At 37.9% G+C, this 23557-nt stretch overlaps 1 protein-coding gene across 6 annotated transcripts in view; it reads left to right on the top strand.

Moving 5' to 3' along the window:
• The window catches only part of NTNG1 (netrin G1), a 144081-nt gene that overhangs the window by 79995 nt on the left and 40529 nt on the right, over positions 1 to 23557 (top strand). For all 6 annotated transcript variants that reach the window (XM_083867093.1, XM_083867091.1, XM_083867094.1 and 3 more), the window contains exons 3-4: positions 7006 to 7178; positions 16914 to 16940. In XM_083867093.1, coding sequence (XP_083723219.1) covers positions 7006 to 7178; positions 16914 to 16940 — 200 coding nt within the window. The remainder of the gene's footprint in view (positions 1 to 7005; positions 7179 to 16913; positions 16941 to 23557) is intronic.

Genomic DNA, 23557 nt, shown 5'->3' on the forward strand with positions numbered 1-23557 from the left:
CCCACTTTGCATTTAGAGTCCATACAGCAATGTGGATCCGAGATATCCATATGACTCAAAACAAATATGAATAGAAAACAGAAGTTACTTTTTTGCTTCATGTGAGCCAGAACAGTTGCTCAGCAGACCTACTTGCAGCCGGCAATCCATGCCATTTTCTGATTGTCAACTGGCCTTAGGTGTTTTTGACCCCTTTAGGTCAGAACTTCAGATGGGTAGGTCCTTATAGTGAGCACTGGTAGCCAAGATTGCAGTAATTACCTTGTTACCTCTTTGATGAAAGTGTGTCTGCTGTATCCCCATGGAAGTAAATTGTCCAGCAGTCATTTTATTTCTTCACAGTATCCTTTATACTTGTTTTTATCCCCACAATATCTATTAAGCTTAGAAAACTAGGATAAGGATCAGCACACTTTGGAGTTTTGACATGACATGAAAAAATCTTACAATTTAATGAATAATAATAATCAGCTGACATGACATTTCTGAGACTATAAGCCTCAATGAAAATGTGTTCACTTGTCAGAGAAAATTAAAGGATAACCAGACTTACCAAAGTAACGATGTATACCTTGTACACCTAACAGTGCAAGAGTTTTGTAACTTACCTGTACATATAGTTTCTCAAGTTATGATTAATTTGTCTCATAAAGAGTAAAAAAAAAAAAATTAAACTTGAAAAATAATGGTTCACTTGCAAAGGTTTCATGATATATTTTAAAGGTGCTTCTATCTTGACTTTTGCTTTCTCTACTTAAATCTCATTCTCCTTCCTGGCTGAGGTATCAATTTAAATGTATTTGTAATGTGGAATTTTCCTTTTTGTCTACATTACATTAGAAAACTAAATGTCACTGGGGAAGTTGCCTCAAGGTCATTAGTAAGCCTGAGAGGCATAATGTAGATGACAGCCTTAACACGTTTGATGTCATGATAAACACGGCCAAGTCCTTTAGGACAACTGTAACAAGGTGCTGAAAGTAGTTGCTAGCACTGAGCTGACTAAGGCTCCTAACATTGCCAACAGTATTTTAAAATGCCTAATTAAAACTGTGTGGGGATGGTATTTTACGTTGTGTGGGCAGTAATGTGAAGAGCAAACACGCCAAATCCTCTGCAAGTTCAGGCTTTGCTTACCTGGGAGCAGGGAGCTGACTCGTGGCGTGCAAAAGAGAAGAGTCTGTGCAGAAGGCTTCCAAGTTGGTTTCAAGTTAATTCTCTAAACTTTGGCGATGACCTTGAATGATTCAAAGATGTATCTAAGTGAGGAACATATGGCTAGTCGTTAAAAATGTATCAAAGAGCTCCTCTTGTCTTTCTTTCTCATGAATGATCTCCAGAACATCAAGGATCCCCTCACGTGCCCCCCAGTCTGTTGGTTGGCACTCCCCTGTGAGAGCGTCAGCACGCTATTAGCAATTACCTTGGTGATATTTACAGCATTTTAATGTCACTTGCCTGTATGTAAATAGAGTCTATGAGGAGCACGGTGCACCCAGGGCTCCCACCACAACAGCACTGCTCCGTCAGTGTGCTCCTGTGCCTTATGTAACTGCCAAAAATATCATTTCAATTGCTTTATGACAAAATAATGAGTCTGTCAGAGATGAGTGGTCAGAAAAACAAATTTGTTCTCCCACACAATTAGGGTTTATAGCATTGGACAGCAATATCCATCTCCAGTGATTCAAAATTGAATTTGCACGTTGAGGGAAATGTGTTCTTGCGTGTGCTATAACCAGGCTGCTTAGCAGGAGGAGTCTGAGCAGGTTGAACTGGGAAGATGGATATCCACTGTGCTGCAGAAATATCAGGGTGGAAGTTTCCAAACGCAGACAAGTATTGTGGGGCCATGGCATTCACTTCCACAAGCTCAGCACTGACAGAGCTGCCCCAGCAGGAGCAATAATAAAAAAAGTCTGCAAAAACTGTCACCAGACATAAATGGCAGACAACTTTTCCCTTCAGGTAGAAAGCCATTTCAAGGCCTACATCTCTCCATACGTGACCTAATTGTCCATGGAGTTGTTGATATTTATAATCATGGACTTCAGTCATTCTCTGTAAAGTCATACAAGCATTAGACCTCAGCAGTGCCATTTACAGTGAGCATGTACTGTATCTCAGAACTGCACTTTGCCCTTAACATTTGCTGTGTCCTTACATGAGATTTTGCCCTTAGCTGTCTGCCAGTGCAGTGCAGAGGCTGCAGCACAGATCCTCTGTTCACCAGACCTTAACCTGTGCTCTCAAACCTGCTGTACTGATTACAGCTCCCTCTGTCAGCCCTTCTCTGCACAGGCAAACCCACTTGGTGTGCCAGCAGCTGCTCCCACCCACTGCTACCCTTTCTGGGTGTGTGTACACCATACTCTGTATGGGACTTGCACTTTTTTCTTTGGATTTCAAGAAACTAGATAGGCATGGAATACTGTCAAATGGAACTTGGTACACTGGAGGTGAAATCAGTTGTTTAGGTTTTTAGACCTTCTCCATTCTTAGACCAGCAGCCAAAGCAACCAAATTCTGCCAATGGAAGCATCAACACAGGCCATGGGATTGTTGTGTTGAATGTGCTTTGTAGGTAATTAAAGCTTTTGTTAGTATTTCCAATTGACAGCAGTAACAGCTAGGAACAGCCTTCAAAGCAAGTATTTAATGAAATTACAAATGGTACCTAGGATTTTCAGTAATAATTTATCACCATGCATATTCACATAAGAGAACAAAATATTTCCTTACCTCTTTCTTCATAAGAAAGAGAAAAATTTGGGTATCCTCCACAGAAAGCTGATTGCACAGCTTGAGTGATCTGCTGGGAGCCCAAGTCGGCTCCATGATCAGTGGTGCTCAGCTGATTGACAGCTGAAATTCCTAAGGTCCAGGCTGAGCTGCTTTGTTTTCACACCACTGACAATCCAGTGCATCTCATCAAAAGAGTGGTTCTCTCATGGTCTGTCTGGGTGCTACTTTTATCAAAATAGCCTTCTTTCTGTAACCCTAAATATTTCTGTTTTCCTTACTGCCTAACCTGCAAATAGAAGCAGCTTTTTATTGTACTCTAGTCACCTCTCAGCCCCGCTATACTCATTTACCTCTTTCAGTCATCCAGAGAAGTCTGTCCCTCAAGCACAACATGCCTTTCTCTTTGCAGAAGTCTCTGAGACTGTGCATATGGACACTCTGATGAGGTCCCTGAGACAGATAGCCCAATTCCTAGTGCAGGCTTTGTAAAAAACCAAAAGCATATGAAATATTATTTCCCTGTTTCTCTCTCCACATACAGCACAGATTTTGATACTGGCTTGGTTTTCCCCAGGCATGGTACCCTCCAGTTTGTTTCCTACAGATGCTTTTTGTTTTCTTTCAGTTTTTTAGCACTGCCTGCATTTTACACACATTCACTATTCAGCTATGTCCTTGATTTGCAGTGGAAATCATGATCTATCTCTTCAAGATCTGTCAAGTGGCTTCAGCAAAAGAAAATGGTGCAAGAGGAGAATCAGAGCCTCAGTTCAGTCTTCTGAATGAGTTATTTTACGTATGCTTCCACTCTTTTCACTCCTTATATGTAGTAGCTGACACTAACAAGACTGTCAGTTCAATCACTTCAGATTTTATTAATCTACAGATTTTTTTCATACTTGTATAACTCTAATAATCAGGAGCCAAACCCAACTTTTCTGTTCCATACACTAAGAAAGCAAAGTTTTTACCATACATTATCTGATCTTTTGTTGTTTGGGTTTAGGGAGGGGTTTAAACATTCCTTTTTGTGCCTATTATAACTAACTCTTATTAAGTCAAATTTGACATTTTTAATTTAAATTTATTTTTAACCTTAATTTTAGCTAGTCTTGTAGTAAAAAATAGTGACCACATTTGTTCCTTACTTTCTTCTCCTTACAAAGTGTACACAGCTAAGTTTGAAGTATTCTGAGGAATCTTTAGAAATTCACCATTGTTAGCTCTTTTTTTGCTCAGTTATTAATGTTAGATTTGGACTATCCTCTGCCTGCATAACTTTTAGATCAGACCTTTACTTTTTTCCAGTGATCAAACTTATTGTTTCTGTTATTCTCCTTAAATCATTCTCCTAGAAGTCTACACTACTCTCCTCTCTCCACATTGGGGTTTTTTTGGGTTTTTTGGTTGGGTTTTTTTGGTTGGTTGGTTGGTTGGTTGGTTGGGGTTTTTTGTCATTGTTTTTTTGGGGAGCATGCTTTGAGATTTGGCTTGGGGGGTGTTTTCAATTTTTTATTATTACTTGGAATTTTCTTTTAAGATGGGATGCAGCATTCTGGGTAATTCTGCTGGGAAAGCTTTCAAAAACACATATAAAGCATATAAATAAGTTCATTTCCATAAAGGCATTGATTGAATGGATCTTAGATTATTCTACTGGTTTAGGACAAGAAAAGGCATTTAGCAATTCTTCCATTTAGGAAGCTAAGTGGCTAAACCGTCCCTACTTTCTCTGTTTTGTGTGTATTTAGTCTGAATACCCATATGGAGGCTGTTGGTTTTAAATCTCAGTTAATAGGGTTTTAAAATTTGACAGGAGGTTGCCAGCTACTTGTAGAAGAAAATGCATTTTGCTGGTTTTGTACCTGTATCTGGTACAAACATATCCTTTCAGGATGTCTCATCCTGTCTGTCTGGTGGGGCTTGGTGGCTGCAGTCTCACGAGATGCCTTGTGCAGGACACTGAAGCACTTCCTCTGCAGCAATCCTGCCCTAAGAAGTGAAAAAAAACAGGCAGCAGAGCTGTGCTGCCCGTGCTCTCTTGCCTGCGAAATCAGGGAAAGGAGGGGGCAGCCTGTAAAGAGGTGGGACATAGAGGGATTAGGGAAAGTGGGCAGTAAAAGGAAATTGTGATGCTATATAGGAGTTATTTGTGTTTGTATGTGTATATCTATAGATATAAATACATGCATATGTTTTGCATATATATCTGAAGAGTCATGGCACAGACTGGATAGGAGCAGAGGAGGATGGAGAAGGCCAGAGTCCATCCAAGACTTTTACTCATGCAAGCAAAACTAAGGAAGGGTCAGTCTCTCTTCAGGAACATATGACAAGCACAGCACCTAAGAAGTGCAAAGAGATTTTGCATAAGGTTTTGTGACACAAGCATTCTTTATTTTCAGGTGCTTGTTAAAAGAGCTGTGCATATTTACTCCAATTAGCAGATTGACATACTTTATCTTCTCCCACCTCAGTTCCCATACAAGTCTGCAGTATGCTTTCAGAGCACTGGGTACTACACCTTTTCCTCAGAATCAATCACTTTTTTCCTCTTGCCTAGATCAGTTTGCTGCCTCTGACACTGATGAGTCCCTACAATAAAAAAGAAATCTCCTCCTGAAAGAAATTCAGTCCCTTCCTCTCTCTAATTTGTTCTAGTTACTCGACAGCCTCTCCTGCTTTTCTCCTCTATTTTTTGGTCTTGTTCTTACTGTTTATCTCTCCTGTTTGATGTATTCCATTTTCATATTCCTGTGGACAGTAAAACAACCCAAAAAAAATGGCTTTTCTTAATTGCAGTACCTTTTAACAAAATGTTCAGTGTCTAGTGAACAGATAGATGTCATCGACTTATGCCCAGACAGGCATCTTTCATTCTGCTATGGCTACTCACTGAAAATTCACAATTGATTTAGTCTTCAAGCACACATATTTTGTAAATTGTGAAAAAATTACTCTCTTTCTCTTGTCCAGCATACTGAATACATTTTGGTAATTTCAATTTTAAAGGTGTTGAACCTCTTTCTCTTTAGAAATGAGCATTGCACAAATAACAGCAGTTTCATCTGCCTCATTTCTAGCACTGAGGAGAATGCTCCACCGTCTACTGTATTACATATTCTTGTGGATTTTCTCCAGCAGCTACTTATGACAACTGCAAGCTTGTTTTACCCTGGGGATATATATGTATGTGGCCAATTGCTTCAGGTCATATTCCTTCCAAATGCAAGTCAGCTTGACAGCTGTTAATTTGCACTTGGCCATTCCACGTGTTGTTTTGCTCTAATTATTGGTCACTGTATGGAACAGGTGACAAATGCCCACATGAGAACTCTGTAAATTATTAGATGTACAGTCATTAGGAAAACAAACAGGAAAGGTCATTAAGTACTGGATTTCTCTCCAGCCCCAAACAGAAATAGATTTTAGCTGCTTTTGACATCTGTTGGAAAAGGATGGAAAGAGGTGAAAATACCTTACTGTTTAAAAAAAAAAAAAAAAAAGGTGAAAATACCTTACAAACTACCCATTCTGTGAGTGTCCTAGTTTCAGAAAAAGAGGGGAATTGAAGGAAAATATGATTGTTTTAAGACCAGATGCAGAATCTGTTTTACCTAATGATTTTGTCACAAGTCTTGATTAGGTTTCTTTCCCAAGTAAAATTAAATGTGCCTACCAAAATATTTTGTCTGACCTTCAGCTACTACAGCTATGTTGAATTAAAGCAGGAAAATAAATTTCCTTTCTGAACAAGACAGTACTTGCTGAACAAGAATGGCAAAACACCACTGTAGTGAGCTTTCCTTCTATTGAGGAGTGGCATTGCAGAGGATATTTAAATGAAGTCTGTTTTCTCAGGCTGCCAGGGCCTAATTTGGACCTTAATTCGGGTCAGATGCTGGACATAAGTAGAATACTTGTTTAGTTCTTCAGAACAGTAACTCGAATTTTTGTAAGATTATAGACCTGTCTCTAGTAAAAATTAGTTGTTCTCAGTGGAGCTGCATTAGTGAAAACGAGAACAGATTCAGCATCTTGGAGTCTTGGTGACATTTCTGCTTTTAGACCTGTGTGAGCTGAAGATCCTGCTACTTGCTCTTTGCAGTGATGTCATGCTTTCATGGTAGAACAATACTACAGGCAAAACACAGAATTCGAGCTGTTGCCATAGGACATGCTTTTCTAAAACTTGAGCTTAAACTCACCTCACCTCTAAATAATATCCCACTTTGTTTTATTTTTGCCTTTTAAAATTAGGTGTAAGTGCAACCTTCATGCTACTGGCTGTAAAGAAGAGAACAAAAGACTACTTTGTGAATGTGAGCATAACACAACGGGCCCAGACTGTGGAAAATGCAAGAAGAATTATCAGGGCCGACCGTGGAGCCCTGGTTCTTATCTGCCTATACCTAAGGGCACTGCTAATATCTGTAAGTAGTTTTGGATAATAAGGATATTTCATTATTACAATTCTGCCCCATATCATGACTCTGAAGCAAGATTAATGTTTGCAAAGGTTTGTCATTTCTTTCTGACTCAGCGTGTATAATTGGACGAGGTGTCAATTTGTAAGTGCTAGTTTTAAGTATACATATATATCATCTGTGCTCTTACATGGTTGTCAATAACTTCCAGGAGAACCACATGTTTATTTCCATAGACATATCCCTGGACACTAGATAAAAAGGGCTAAGGAACGAAAAAATCAGGACTCTTCACATAAAAAACCTACACATATGAGTGAAAACAGTGGGAATAACTGCAGCACTGCTCCAGCCACGGTGCCCTCAGCTCTCCATTCACACATCCTTATTGTCTTGAGATTGGCAACACTCTCAGCTCAACCTGTGAAATCCTTGCTCATTTTTTGTACATTTAAAAAAGGGAGCAAAAAAAAAAAAAAAAACCAAACCTCAGGCCAAATTTTTCATATTGCTAGCTAAAGATATAAAGGTTGGGAAACATTTCCCTGATGTTGACCTGCAGTCCAGATTCAGATGCACTCTTGTAGATCACGTTTTGAAGAAAGAAAGTGAGGGCAAAACCTGAGGCTTTACCTCTGCCTGTTTCCAGCTAACAGCCACTCCACAACACACATGTACTATTCCAGCACACTTCCATATTACCTAAAGGAAGAAGTTACTGACAGCTCTATTCCCTGGTCCAGGACAGGATTGGGTCAAAATAAAACATGGTGGTGAAAGAGAGGGCACAAAGACAAGTCTGACAATCAGTTCTCCATTTTGTGCATATATGAAATATGTAGTGATTCAGAATCCTCCTTAACTGAGTAACAGACTTAAATTCCTTTGAAGAAAGGACTGAAAATGAGGATAAACCTTTTGACAGAAGTTACTAGCTTCTTTTAAGAAAAGAGTCCACAGTTTTGCCCTGATTAAAAGCAAAACATTTGTTTTAAAATATTAGATATAACAATTTATTGAAAAAGTTATTTGAGAGAAACAGATCTATGTATGCAGCTGAATGGAAAGTTTAAAATCAGGAGCAGTGTGCAATGCTCGGAATGTTATCTAAGACTTCAAAGCAGCAGCTGTGAAGAATCAAAACTCAGAAATGAAGATCATAGGAAGCAGGACCTTATCAAGTAAAATGTGAGAGTAATAGACCAAGTAACAAACCATGAAGTGTGGGGGCATGAAATTATGATAAAATTCTTACTGAGCAGAAAAAAATGAACTTCCAAAAAGCAAGGAAAAACATTTTGTAAGAGCATTCACTTTCTTTTGCCTGTTATAAAAAGTGAGTGTAGCTCACAGAATTAATACTTTAAAACTATGTTTGGGAAATATGGTGAGATTTACCAGGTTGATTTCAGCTAAATTCAGCTTGCTGTGTCATTTACCTCATTCGCAGTCAGCTGAGCACACACCAGACGGAACAGTGGAATTAGCACCTACTGAAAGAGTGTCTGAAGCTTGTTAAATCAACTTCATGTTAAAACAACATCAGTGAATTTCAGCAAATATACAGTTTCATCAAAACCCAAAGCGTTTTGTAAATAATAGGCAGTCATTTCTGGGGTTGATGATGATGATGATAGCATCATCAAAACATAACCTTATTTGAGCTGAAAATACTCCACTTACCCTAAAATCCTGACTTAGGCAGTGATCAGCAGCAGGAATTTATAGCAAACAGGAAGAAGCATGAAGGATTTCTTCTTCACCTTCTCAGTTTCCATAAAATAAACTGGCTTTCTGAGCTGGACTGCAGGGGTTGCTCCCTGCTGAACAGAGAGAGACACCCAGCTGACATAAGCTCAACCTCAGTGATACCTTATGGCAATACATTTCAAATTGTACTGAGACAGTAAGTGAAAGGTATTTTATTTTGCTTGCCTCAAATTTTTTTCTATGGTTAAGCCAGTACCTCCTTAGATAAGGAAGGAACAAAGAATAATGCACCTCTGTTTACACCTCTTACACCATTTATCATTACATTGACATGACCTTATCCACTTCTTCACTCTTTTTTTAAATTACAAACGCTGACCTCTTTCATCTTATCCTAAAACAATGCCACATTTCTGGTGCTTTCTTGCTCTCTTCTGCTTCTATGATGTTCTTTTATTTCTTTGGTGAGGCTAAAGCTACACATGATATTCTAGACATGACAGCAACGTGGCTCTTTTACGATAACATAAATATGAGCCTCTTTTTTTATTTTGTTATTCTTTGGATCAGCCCTTGAGTCCTTTTATAAGATTGTACCACAGTTAAAACATTTCTTCTGGCCTCAAGGCTGACTTAAATGACAGGTTATATGCTGCAATAGTTAGTTCAGAAACATCATATTTGAGTTCCTTTAAAATACTTCTTGGGGCAACATTTCCTCATGGCAATTCTTGTTCAATACCATTTACTTCAGACTTTGAGAAATTTCCTCAGCATGTGAGAGTCTCTCTCTCTTCATTGTGCACTTCAGTTAAAACAATTAATTTAGTATTCAATGTTAAATTAACTATTCATTAGTCATAGTGTTAATAATACTTCAATTGCCTATCTTTCCAGTTCTCTCTCTGGGCCTCTACTTCTAGAGTGCTTGTTTTAACAAAAAAGAATTACTAACTTTTGTGTCCATAGGAAGTTGGTTCTCAAAATACTGTGGTTTATATTTAAATTGGCAGATTTTTTGCCTTTTTTTCCCCATATCTTTCTCCATTGAGAGGACTTACACTTCTGAAGGGTATCTTTCCAAAATCATCTACATTCTGTTGTTTTCAATTTTGCATTGGGCTTTGGTTTTTTTATTTCCTTGTAAGAGAGTTAATTTTTATAAGTTAAAAAAAAGATGAGTTATATATGATTATTCTGAGCCTCTCATACACTTGTCTCTAGCTGCTTCCATGCTGTTTGCATCCATATCTTTTTAGATGTTCTTTTCACTTTTCTTTTATCTAACTTCCTCATTTTCATTTCCTCGCTCTATCAAAGTTAAATATTACTGCAGTGGATTTTTTTTTTAATCCTTCTCAACAAGCATGTTGAGTTTCAGTCCAGAAGTGGTTCTCTGATAACTACTTCTTGAATTGTGTCCTATGCACTGCTTCAGAACTCCTTGCTACAAGCAGCAATTATTTATGGTATGTAAATCTTCATTTCTTTTGTCACGTCCTGAGTCAGGCTGCATATGTGTTGGAGCATATGAAGTTATGTATTATTGTGTGAACTCTCTGCACAGCACTCTACCTTGTTGCCTTTATGTCACCATCTCCATCGTGTGGTCAGCAAAGCAGCCCTGGTGTTATAATCTCCCTAGTCAGGTGTGGATTCTGAAATAGTTTCTAGAACGTGTTGGGAGAAATAATTTCTCTTCATATATTACTTCAGTTCTCTGGGGGCACTTTGTACAATCCAGTAATACAATGTCCCTTTGATACTTCTCCTTCCTCCAATTTTCAAAGATCATCTTTTACATCTAAGACCAAATTATTATAAAATTTAAATATATTTGAAGTTTACATGAACATGCTTAAATAAGATACAGTTAAAAATAGTTGTATAAATCAAACACTCTGAATTCTTTTCTTCTTCTTTTCACAAGATAAAGAGTGAGTCTTTCTTGAGATTCTCTGAATTCGTGAAATTTGTTCAGATTCAACAAGTAACTTAATGTCTATTTCCAAATCTTTCCCAGCTGGAACTTCTGTTATTTCCATTGCTCTGTTTCTGCCATTTTTTTATGGCCAATAAGACTTCAAGTTACAGTTGGCAAGCAGAAGACCATTCCAGATTATTCTGTAGTCATAATGGAAACCTTGATACAAAGCTGGGGTTTTTTATCCATTTATGTCTTTATCATTTTAAGTCATCCTGAGTTTTTCAGGAGAATGCAAAATATTTTTCCATGCTTTACCTGTGAAAGACAGCAAGTACTCTGTTGTTTACTGGCACTAACAATATGTCTCCATTTGTCTCCACACAGCATTTATTTTATATTTCCACTCTATCTTATTGACTATTTTGTGATTACATTCATTCCCTTGTGCTGCCACATTCTGTAGATAGTTTTTTCTGCAATATGTTTTGACACACAAAGTGAACTTATTGAATTTCTCTCTACTTGGTATTACAGGATAGCTTTTCTCCTCAGCAGCTGCGTGTGTGTCTGACAGCACCAGCCCTTTTCTTCTTCCCGTTGTTTCGATCATTTTTGGCACTTATGTTCTTTACTCCATCAGACAGAGCTGTCTCAGGCTCCACTGAGCTGCCACGGATCAAAGCCTGCTCACTTTGTGTCAGTCCCTTCACCACCAATAATCCGTATCAAAAGTGCCCAACACTCAGCAAAGCCCCGTCCCAGCTGTTACATGACTTTCCTAATTCATAGTTCAACATGAGACAAAGGACTGACCAGGACATGGGAAACACTGCTGGTTCTTCTCAGTCAAGAGTCAGGCAGAAATTCAGTTTACTGAATTTCTCCTGCAGTGAGTCTCCCTCCCATGGTACAGCCTCTGTCTCAGCAGCAGAGCCTTAAACCACCTCCCTGAAAGGGAAAAGACTTATAAGGCATCCATGCAGCACAGCTGCCACAGAAACAGATTCTGGCAAAACTTATGGCACCTGCACAAGTGCACTGGTATCACCCTCATTGATGTTCAGTTTTCCCCATAAATATTTGCTGAAACAAAGGCATCTTGAAGGACCAGCATAAACAAAGTTGTCCAAGAAGTTGTGCTTTCTAGTCAGGAATCCAAGTAACAAGGATTCCTCTAACTGAAAGGATCACACATCCTGCTTTCCAGTCAAAGCAGACTCATAAACTAGACAGTGCTCCATTTTCTAAGGGCCCATTCTCCCAAGTAACTGGAAGTTTTCAGTGCCTTCCTCATGACTCGATTTGAAGGAATGGGACACTTATGTTGAAGTTCTAAAACTTTGCTCCTTGATGCTTTTGACAGTATATTTCAAAGAGAAAAAGGAAGATATCAATCAATAAGTTACAAAACAACAAAGCTTTATATTGCCACTATTTTATATTACATATTAATCTTAGCCCAAGAAGCTTACAGAAGGTATAAAGCCACAGGAACACGTCACACAAAAAGCTGGGAAACATAGTGTAAGGGCAAAACTGCCGTGTGTCAAGAGCATTCAGATAAACAGGAATGTCAAGAAAAATTGTGAAAATCTGCAAGTGATAAACTCATTTTCCTTCATCTGGGTATCCAGTGCAGTAGCCAGCAAAACATTGCAGGTACAGACCTAAAAACAATGTGCTATAAATAACGTGCTGTATTTTTTAAAAATAGAGCTTCAAAAATTATCCTTCAGCACTTTACCCTCTTGCATGACCCTGCTGAGCTGGTTGTTTGTGCTGGCTATGGTGACATCTGTTGCTGGGAAATGAATTGTTTCCATACATCACTGGTTTCAAACAACTCTTTTTTTGCCATATACAGCAAAGAGGTGAAATGAAAGAGACTCCTGGTCCTTAAGCAGCATGGGAAGGCAAAGTTTCTGTTTTAAGATATTCAAAGTGCCAAAAATGGTCTGAGTTTCAGGCTTTTCAAAGTTTCTAATATTCTATCAGTAAACTATGATTACTTGAAAAATAAAAATCCTTTGATCTCACTGGGTGTTTCCCAAACAGAGTTTTCAATACTGGTTTAGACTCACTAAAACACAACACAAAAAAGTCCAAATTTTTAAAGATGTTACCCAATAAAACAAAAACTATTTCCTCTGTCCCAGTTATTTCTGGTGATATTGCTTGGGAAAGCAGGGGTGAGGGATAACAAACTTCATCAAAGCACTTCCTTTTCTATGAATTCGATCTTTACAGAGAAACAACTGCAGAATTAACAGTAGCAGGAGTTCTGGGGCTCTTGCAATGAAACAGATGAAATTTCCAAAGAATTTTCTTTCACTGTGTGTAATCCTTTTTCAGAATACAGGTTTAACAATACATGAAAAGTTTACTCCTCTGATCATAATGATCATTCCCTGTGAGGGATTACAAGACACCAGTATCATTGAGCTTCTCAGGGCTTTAAATTGTTAGTGAATTCAGAAGTTCTGAAATTGATGCTGAGCGTCTGATATTGCAATCATGCCTCAATGGAAGAGCTGCAAAGAGAAGAAAGACTCACTGCAGGGAGTGCTGTCATGCTACAGGGCAGATATTCTAGCAAAAGATCAGATGAGGCATTAACATCCTCCTCTGAATCTGCTATGAAAAGCTCTATATTTTGTTCCTGTTTAAGAGTCCTGCCAGAAGCACATGTGGGCACTGACAGTGGAGGTGCTAAAAGGGTCTGCAGGGTCTGACCTGCCCTGAGACTGGAAGCAGCAGTGTGGTCCTTCTCACTGAAAGTTTGATCCATTTCCTTTGTGTTAAGGATTTCACGCTGACACAAGCTAGAGACAAAATCAAAAACTTGCTTTCTTTGCTAGCATCTGATTTGCTTTTTTCTTCATCTCAATAGCCAGCTCCATGGTAGCTAAGAGCTAAAACAACCCATTTCTGGAAGCAGGGGAAATGAGAAAATTACAGGGCAGATGCAGAAGATTGTATGAAAGGAAAACACCAGATTTTTTTCCTCACAAGTAATGCATATATATTTAGATGCACTTACAGTGAACATGTAATATACCAAACCATCGCCCTCAAGTCAAGTCAAAAATAATAAATAGTATTAGTGACCTTCTCCTGCAATGTTTGCCATTTCAGGGGCAGTACCAACCTCTGAACTTTTTTGCATGCTTTACCTGATGTCCCCTCACTATAAATCTATTACCATTAATAACCCTCCCAGTGATTTCAACTAGAAGATAAATTTAGGCTGAACATTGCTTTAGTTTAACAGCTGAATAGATGTAAATTCAATCCCTTTTTGTACCTTGCTCAATAGAACTGTCCATCAAGGGAGGTAATGGGCCTGATCCTTCAACTCTCTAACCTGTCCCCATCACTTCACTGCTGCAAAGTACTCAGATTTCAGTACAAGGCTGACTGGAAACAATCCATGCATTGAACAGACCAAGTTCAAGCCAAGGGCCAGCAGTGCGAGGTGACCCCACAGCCTGTTGTTGTCCCCAGCAGTGGTGGGGTCACCCCGCAGCCTGTTGGTGTCCCCAGTAGTGGTGGGGTGACCCCACAGCCTGTTGTTGTCCCCAGCAGTGGTGGTGTCACTCTACAGCCTGTTGTCCCCAGCAGTGGTGGGATGACCCCACAGCCTGTCCCCAGCAGTGGTGGGATGACCCTGGAAGCCTGTTGTCCCCAGCAGTGGTGGCACAGGTGCACTCAGACCCTCACCTGCCTCCACACTGACAGAGAGGGAGAGCAGAATCACACCTCCTGTGCCTCGTTACCTAAGGACTTGCACCAAATACAGCTCAGCTGAATTCAAGAGCTAGCCTCAATATGTAACTCCAGATCTCACACAAACACTCCTTCTAAGAATAATTTCCCCATCATATGTGCGCTTTTCACAGAGTGTTAATAGATCCTGCTTCATGGCCCTACATAACCAGCTCCTTTCCAGACAAACTCAGAAGTGTCATTCTCACTCTCTTTAGTAAGAAGGGCATAAAGTAGTGCACTATCAAGGCCATTCACCTAACACAGGGATACCTGGTAGTACAAAAACCAGTCTGGTTACAGAAAACCACACCAACTAAGAAACTCTGTACAGAAATAGCAAAACAGCTTTTGAAACAGAACCTGGAGATATCTTTGCAAGGTTAATACAGAGCCCCCAGGCTAGCAGGCATCTTGTGTTCATTATTCTGCCCAGGACGCATTTATCACTGTGAATTCATTGAAAATTTTGAAGAACGATAATATGAGGTGAGCAGACTTGCAGGAAAACCTCTTCCTTTGCTACAATCTGTTTAGGAGAGAAAGGAAAGGATATTTGTGTGTGTGTGTAGGAGACAGAGAGGTTTGAGGCGGGGGAGTATACCCAGAGGAAATACAAATACCATTTCACAGTGCAAGTGTGAGTGCGACAACAGTTTCTTTTATCTAATATTTGTGTAGGTTCCATGTGTGTATAAAGGAAAAGTAATCCTGCTAATTTAAACCAGTTACAATGACTTGCAAAAATTTAAACAAGCTGCAATTGAAACTTCAGGGAAAAATATTTGAAAATTGATGGTCTTTTTGACATTTAAAATAAGGGGATAGACGTTCTCTTTAAGTATCCTAATTTAAAAAGCACTTTTGGTTACTGTTAGAACTATGACCACATTGTTCTATTATGATGATATTTGCATTAACCTTTCATACCTCACAGTGCTGAAATTTTGGAAAATACATGTTTATCTCAGCAGAAGTAGAAATAATTAAGTTTGCAAACAGCATTTGAACGTGGGGCTGGGTGAAGAGCAGGTGTTGTCTGTGGTGCTCTGCCAGGCCACAGCTGCCATAAGATATGAAACCCAAGAGCTGCAATTCTGACATGTGCCCCAGGATTGATGTAGTGAAACATAAAAAAGCTGGGTTTGCCCCCATTCTGCAAATTCGATTACTTCAGCATTGCCTTAGCCATGCCACAAGTTAGGATTGTTCCCAGCTTGACTCTGCAACCTTCCTTACATTGAATATCATTTATTCTCAAGATATTCCTTCAGTTAATTGCAGAGTGAAGTCCATGCCATCTCTTGAGTAAGGGAGAACTTCAAGATAGATGTTGAAAGAAGTGTATCAGATGTTTAATGGAGAAACAGAGAGATTTCTGCAAAAATTTCATGCCACAAAAGTCAATAAAACTTTAAAATGGAAAACTGTATTTAAGGAAGAAGATGCAAATATTCAGAATTTCAATACTGTTCTGCAGTTTCTGACTAACTCAAGTGATGAGGCACAGTGTCATTAACAATGGCATTTAATCTTAAGAAAATGGCATTTCAGGGAAGATTTCATATCCATGGTTTTGTGCTACACACAAAGCCTAGGTTTCAGGGCAGACCTGACAAGAAGCTAGTTCTTGGGATTGCATTATACAACATGAGATCCCACACTGCTTATCCAGGAAAAAAGAGTTTAACTCCTTAACAGCCCCACCTCTTATGGTAAATCTTACCTGCCTCTGGAATGGTTTCCTTGCATTAATTCAATTTAGGAATTGAAATTAACGCAGGAAAAAAAATATATCAATGAGAGGCTTAATCAGTATGGCCAACCTACTGCATTAGATTGTTTCACTCAGTTACATTTCTTTTACATAGCTTAATTTAGATAACTGTCAGGTAAAAGAGGAAAAAATAGCTATATACAATTAATGCAACAGAAGGTACCAACTGATTTAAGCAGCTGGCCAAAGCAGTTAGCAATGCATCTATCCCTTGGTTAAATTACTCTCCTAGATCTGCATAATACATGCATGACTGATATTTTTATCTAGAGCATTAAACATAATGGCTGGTTAGTTGAAATACAAAACTGTTCTGAACAAATTCATGAAGTTCAGAGAGCTGGTATAGATCCCATCTGTCAATGCATTTTACTGGTCCCTGTAGCCCCATATTGAAAAATCTAAAATGCTCTGCATTTATAAAGGACTGGGCATGTAATGGCAGATGCTTGAGTTTAACTATGTATTGATAAAGTATTCTGAAAATGTTTTCAGAATCTTAGATGCTATAGTTCAGCCAACTATGGCAGACAGCTAACTACACTTTGTGTTTTCTTTGCAGGTATACCCAGTATTTCCAGTATTGGTAGTAAGTAATAAAACCAGTATTGTTTTGCATTGTCATTCAGCTTCATGGATCTGATTTCCCAACATCCCTTTCTGGTGTAGATAACATTTCTCTGACATGCCCTGTGGTGCAGGGGCTGTGTATTGGCCTTCCTCTCTGGCATTAACATGTAACTGTGATTACATGGTCAGAGACAATGTCACTCCTTACATTTGCATTCAGACACAGATTTTCTGATCGATTCTTATCAGCAGATGACCACTTGAGTCCTGTAAAACTGAGTGTGACACAAAGAATTAAGACACTGTTGCAGAGAAAATGTTTGTTGTACATTTTAAAGAAAAACATTTGCTAATAATGGAAATATAATACCAATAATTTTCATGTACGTATATTTGTGTGTAAATTCAAAGAGCAAATGGAAAAGTTTATAAATAGAATAGCTTTCGTTTCTATGAAGTAGATTAGCAAATGCAGTGTATCCGCTGGAATCTGCATTACCTCTAGCAGCCTTTGAACTCAGCTTTACTCAACAAAATAAATAGAATTGTGTACCTTCACAGAAAAATACTTTCCTGTATGCAATTAAAGGACCAAAATACTACTCTTAAATTATAACAAAACCATAACACCATTATGTAAAGAGCTACTATATCAATGAAATAGGTGATTACTTAAAGCACGTGAAGAGACCAAGTGCACAGCAGCTGAGCTGTGAGCCTCGGCTGATGCCGCAGCTGAGGAGTGCACACCATCATGGCACCTTAGTTAATTGCCAGTAAAGCAGAGAGGCAGAAATGGGATCCTGCCGTGGCTCAAGGAAAGAATATTCCCCACAGCGTCAGCTTTGCAGATACTTTGGGCACAACTTGCATAAGACAGGACAATCAGTTATAAAATATCACAGCTGTTAAATGTAATTTGCCATACCCGATACCCAAGTGAAAAGTTTTTAATAATTTGGGTAAAACTGTCTCATGTCTTATGTAATTTGGGTAAAACTGTCTCATGTCTTATGATGCAGGGTCAGGACTATCAATTTATAATCAACTCAGTTTACTTAAGCTCATGAATAGCACTGATTTGTTAAGCTCTAGACAGCCAAGTTAAATGCCATCAAAACTATCTTCCTTGCAAGTGTGAGCAGTGTTAGCAGCTGAATGCCACAGCATCTGCTTTCTACTTTAAATAGCAAAACAGCATCAATGACAATAATGTGCAAATGAAAGCCTTTAATCTTAATAATGTCATTTGCCTGCTCTAGTGTCTCCTCTGGTATTTGTACGTCTGCAGATTCATAGTGATGTGCTATTTTCAAAACTTTATGTTTATACATATGTTTCATTACAAAAAAAAAAAAAAGCATCTAAATGAAAGAGAATAAATTTATGTCACCACTCTCAGAAATACTCCTGCAATTAATAACAGAAATGGGATGAATGGGAAATAGCTCTTTGGAGTTTGATTGTGCTGTAGTTTTTAGTACTGTGTTGCATGGTCTATATAGTTGTGTTTTCACTTCACACTCCATACAGCCTTCGTCACCACATCTACCATTTCTGAGCATCAGCAGATGTTGGCCTTTGAAAACTTAATAGGGAAACTCAAATACCTTTTGAACAATGGTGAGCTGAAAGGATGCATTGTTGACCTCTTTGTATTTTACACTGGGGTGATTAGTGCAGTTTATTTATTACAAACTAAGAAAAATCTGTTTAATGTTCTATAAGAAATATAAGTTTCTGCAAATCTATGTTTTATCTTTAGTCTGCCGTAAATGTCTTGGGATAATATGTGGTAGAATTCAACATATTTCTTTGCCTACCTGAAAAGGGTTGAAGTATGAGCATCTCTGATGAGTACAAGTAAATACTGATACTCTGCTTGTTTTTTCCATGTGTTTTTTCTTAAATTGCTCAGAGGGAAAATAACTCTACCTGCTTAATGTCCTGAACACCTTTCCTATAACATAGGAATAGCAGAGTTTTTGTTAAACAAAGATAAAATCCATAAATTTATCCTGTTCTCAAAGAGAATTTAACAGAAGTCAGATTAACACACACAACCAAACAAGATTAATTAGTCGTGGCTGCTTTAATGGATTCTGCATGACTTTTGTTTTGTCTATGCTAACACAGTATTTGTTTCCAATCAGCAGAGGTTTTTCCATCTGGGGACAGGAAGTTACTCTCAGGAGATACAATTGGGGTTTCATTTTGCCTGGCAGCAAACACCTACAGGGGGTATTGGTTTTTGTGTGCTCCCAGCTCTTTCTAGTTTATAAGAAGGATGGGGTTGGGGCAGGGGGATTATTAGAAACACTAAACTTCCAGCATGCAAAGAAGATGCCACCTCAAGCAATGTTCATTTAACACTTTTTTTTAAGAGTGCAATGAAAGCCAGCAAAGAAGAATAAAATATATTCACCTGTGTGCACATACATGTATTATTCTCTATTTTCCTTTTTTTTTTTTTTTACTTCAAAGGATTTTGTATTAAAGCAGCTTATCACTAAAATTTGAACACAAAGAAAGAGTGGTCATTAGTAAACATCCTTTCTGATCATCTAGAAGAAAAGAAAACTTAAAAAAAAAAAAAACCCAGAGCTTTCCCATTAAGGTCATTTGTACCTGCTGTTGTCTATCAGTTGAATAATAGGTTCTCTGATAATTTCCAGCATTCTTGATTACAATGCTGGCCCGTTCAGCATTTTTCAGCCATGTCTGAAAAAATACTGGTGAAAGTGTTAGCAATTAATGAGTCCCAAAACCACTTCATAAGTTTAAGCAATGCATACATACATACAGTATGTAAATATTCTGAAAACTACATTATTTTACTTGCTAAAATAATGATTGTACAAGTTTACATAGACCAGTGCATCAAAATGTTCATTATTGTGACCAAATACCAACAATTACTAATCTGTACATGTATGCCTTCAAAAAATTGAGTCTTCTAAACTATTGCTTCTTTTTTTCCTGCAAAGCATAACTCTACTAATTATGCTAAACAGTTTGTTATAAAGGTTATAATTAGATAGAGGATAGGATAGACATGATGTGCAAATAGCTCTGTGTGGGTGATTATCACCTTAAAGCCTGCTGTTGGCAGATGAGTCAGAGTTTAGAGACAGACCATGCACCCAAGTGCAAGATGCAATCACAATAATCAAACGGTATTTTCTGCTTTGTTCTCTATGTTTTTGTTCTTCCATATAGTCAATTTTAAATTAAGAGAACTTTTTTTATGATAATGAATGCAAGATGCAGAAGTAAAAAAAAAAAAAAAAATTAAAAAAAAGACTGAATGGGCACTTTCTTATTTTATTGTTTTCTTAACCTTGAAAATCTCATAGGCACTTTTCTGGAGCTAAAATAGTGTCTGGATGAGTGTAGCTTTAGCTGTTTTTCACATTTGTCATGAAATTTTAATGTGGAAAACATATATATCTTAAAAGGGGGTGAGAGCAAATACTAGTGCATTTTCTTTTGTTTTTCAATAACAACACGAAGTATTTTGGACCTGATTTTGCCCTCTTGCAGTAGCCAAGAAGTTCTTTCATTAAGTCTTCAGTTGTGTGATCAAAGCCATTACCATGCCAAGCTCTGGATGAGTCTATACCCAACACATGTCAGCAGGGCATAGCATGCATAACTAGGTTGTACATTGCTTCTCTATTATTATTTGAGGTCAAGTTTTACAGAAAGCTGTGCTGCTGAGAGACCATTAATATATTTATCTTCTTAAAACATTACAATATTGTCTTCAGACTGTATCTATTATTTTAGACATATAAGCAAAATGTTCTCATTTCAATTTAATTTTATTCAAATCTGACCTTCTAATAAATAATGGCTTCCAGACTAAGGCAATCACCTTATCTAGATAACTGATTATAATATCAAGCCAGTATTTGTTTTCCCTCCTTTAATGCTTTGAAGCTCTTGGAATCTTTTGCTTTAAAAATCAGATTTTCCACTATATTAAAACATTACTGAGCTGAAAGAAGATACAAACAGCCTTTGTGGTATGATGTGTTCATTTGAATACTGGATCTGAGAGAAATTTCCATTCCAAATAATTCCATTACGGGTAGTTTTACCTGGTAGGAGTCACAACAAAGGCAGTTTGCTGCTGCAGCTAGGGTGTGACCCCTGAAGGTGAGGAAGCAGAACTGAGCCCAGCATAGAATAGAAAATGCCTCTTTGTAGTGATTTCCAGGGCAGGGTCAGAAACCATCAATGCAGCCCCAGGGAGCACTGAGAGGTCGTTAGGATGGGATTTAGGGGAGCCTTTGTTTCAGTTTTGGTTTTGCCAGATCCACCAATTTTAACAGATAAGAAGAGCTGTGCTCAGCAGTCTCATAGACACAGCCACTGACAGTTTAGACAGTCCTCTTTCCAGTTTGCCATAATCATCTTGAGTTTAAATAAGTCTATCAATCAAACAGTGTTTTCAATGCTTTTTGATTTGTTGTAATATAGAAAACAACTCAGTTCAGAGTTATCTTTTTTTTAACCATTAATAAATAATCAAGTGATAGGATACTCTAGAAAATAAGACATCAACATTGCAATATGTACCATGGTACCCATGCAAAACACATGGCACTTGCAATATGCAAGTTGAGCTCAGTTATTCAAGGAAGTTTATAGAGGGTAGACACGATCCAAAAAGTTATTTTAAAACCTAATTATCTATAAAGCTTGGGGAGAAATTGCCAGGAAAAAAATGTATTTCTGTGTTCCCCTCTCATCTTTTTCTTTCTGTTCCTTAAGACATGTAATCAGTTTCTTTCACAGACTAAAGCAAAGAATGAGGTTTTCAAATCAGCATAGTGATGTTTAAAAAAAAATCCTGATTTACTGTTCATCAGTTGTGAATTACTGTACAGTAATTCCAGGTGATCAGCCAATTTTAGCATTTTTATAGGAAGAAGCAGTCCAAAGAAAAAATAACAACACAACCCCTGCAAACTATCAACAAAGTAATTTTTTTTCATGAGAAGGTACCTAAATGTTTCATTCCAAATATACTTGAATTGACTGTGCACTTCTACAAACATTTTAGTGGAAATACTTAAAATTGAAGAATTCCCTCAGCCCTCACCATTTTGAGAATCAGCCAACAATTTGTTCAAATCAGTGGTATTTTTTTTCCTGATACCTGAAGGTTTCCAGAGATGGATCCTTGGATTATTTTTTAAGCCTCTAAAAAGATCGATTTCTTTTTTACTCTACAAGTGGACACATAAAGGACTAATTACATTTAAATTCTTCCAACAGTTATAAAAGCTGTTATGGCTGAGGAGCTACCATAAAACAACCACATCTTCACATTTATGCAGAATTCTCCTTTTCTTCAAAGGAACAGGTATGAAACTTCCTACATTGCTCCAAGAAAGGTTGCCTAATATCAGCCAAGTATTTTTTTTAAATTCATATAATAAAGGGTCGGTTTAAAAAAATCAACATTTCTCTCTTTCAGTGATTTAGATTTTGCAGTTTAATGAAAGTGCTAAAAGGCAAATTTTATGAGATTATCACAACTTCAAAAAGACCAAAGGAGATAGAAATGCTGTAACAATGATATGATGATTGCAAGAAGTGGTGGAATACAATCTGATATAAACACACTCGATTACTCCAGCAGCTACTAAATCTGTCAGTGATTTCAGTGAGCATTATTTCTTAAAAACCCTGATTTTTTTGTTCAATATTAGCACCTAAAACTATCATAAGTCCACTGTCCTCAGCAGACATCTCTAATTTGGAACAGATATTTACTGCTGCCTACTCATGGTTTGAAATAGGCAAGGCCAGCTTTCTATGGCTAGAGACATGAAGTTCTACTGAATCATTAAATTATACTGATACTTTTTTTTTTTGTTTAATGGAAAAAAAGTAAGAAAACATCTTAATCAGCGTAGCTCACTAGAGTTCCTTATTGTTATTAAAAATTAAATTAATAATGATAGTTGCCAACACAAGTGCTCCCTGTCTGCCACTCGTGAGCATTATTTAAGGCTTACAGATTTATGAGTGGTAATTTCCAGCAGATGCGTTGTCTGTGGGCTGGGCCAGCAGCATCACTTGAGGAGGTGATGAGGCACTGGCGGTTGCAGAGCGCAGGTGCCCAGGCAGAGCAGAGAATTCCTGTGCTCCATCACCTCTGCTCTCATCCCTGAGCAGAGACAGCCCCTCCCTCTGGGAACACATTTTAATTTTACTGCTAGCTCAGTACTTGGTTGGAGTGAGAAACCAACAAAATGCCAATTAATTTCTGCCAAGATCGTGACAGGTTTTTTTCATGTGCAGCTGTCTGGCTGGAATTAGGCTGAAACGACCCATTCATTTCCTTTATTTCCCCAGTTTGAAACCATGATAGAGCCCATGGTGCATTTCCAGTGAATATTTGAGACAGATTCTCTTCATTTAATATTGAAAGTAATTCTGATGCTGTATATCAGGGAGGAAATAAAAAAAAAGTTTGGGAGGAGAAAAAGGAAATTATCATACATCTAATAAGTATAATGCACTAAGTTTTTCCTTCATGAAAGTAAATTTTTTCCCAGTAGTTACTTTCTACATATAATTGGCTTTGGAACAATAGTAGCTAAAAATGAAAAAATATCC

This window comes from Zosterops lateralis (assembly GCF_965231275.1).
Source record: "Zosterops lateralis genome assembly, chromosome: 9".
NCBI classification, from domain to species: Eukaryota; Metazoa; Chordata; class Aves; order Passeriformes; family Zosteropidae; genus Zosterops; species Zosterops lateralis.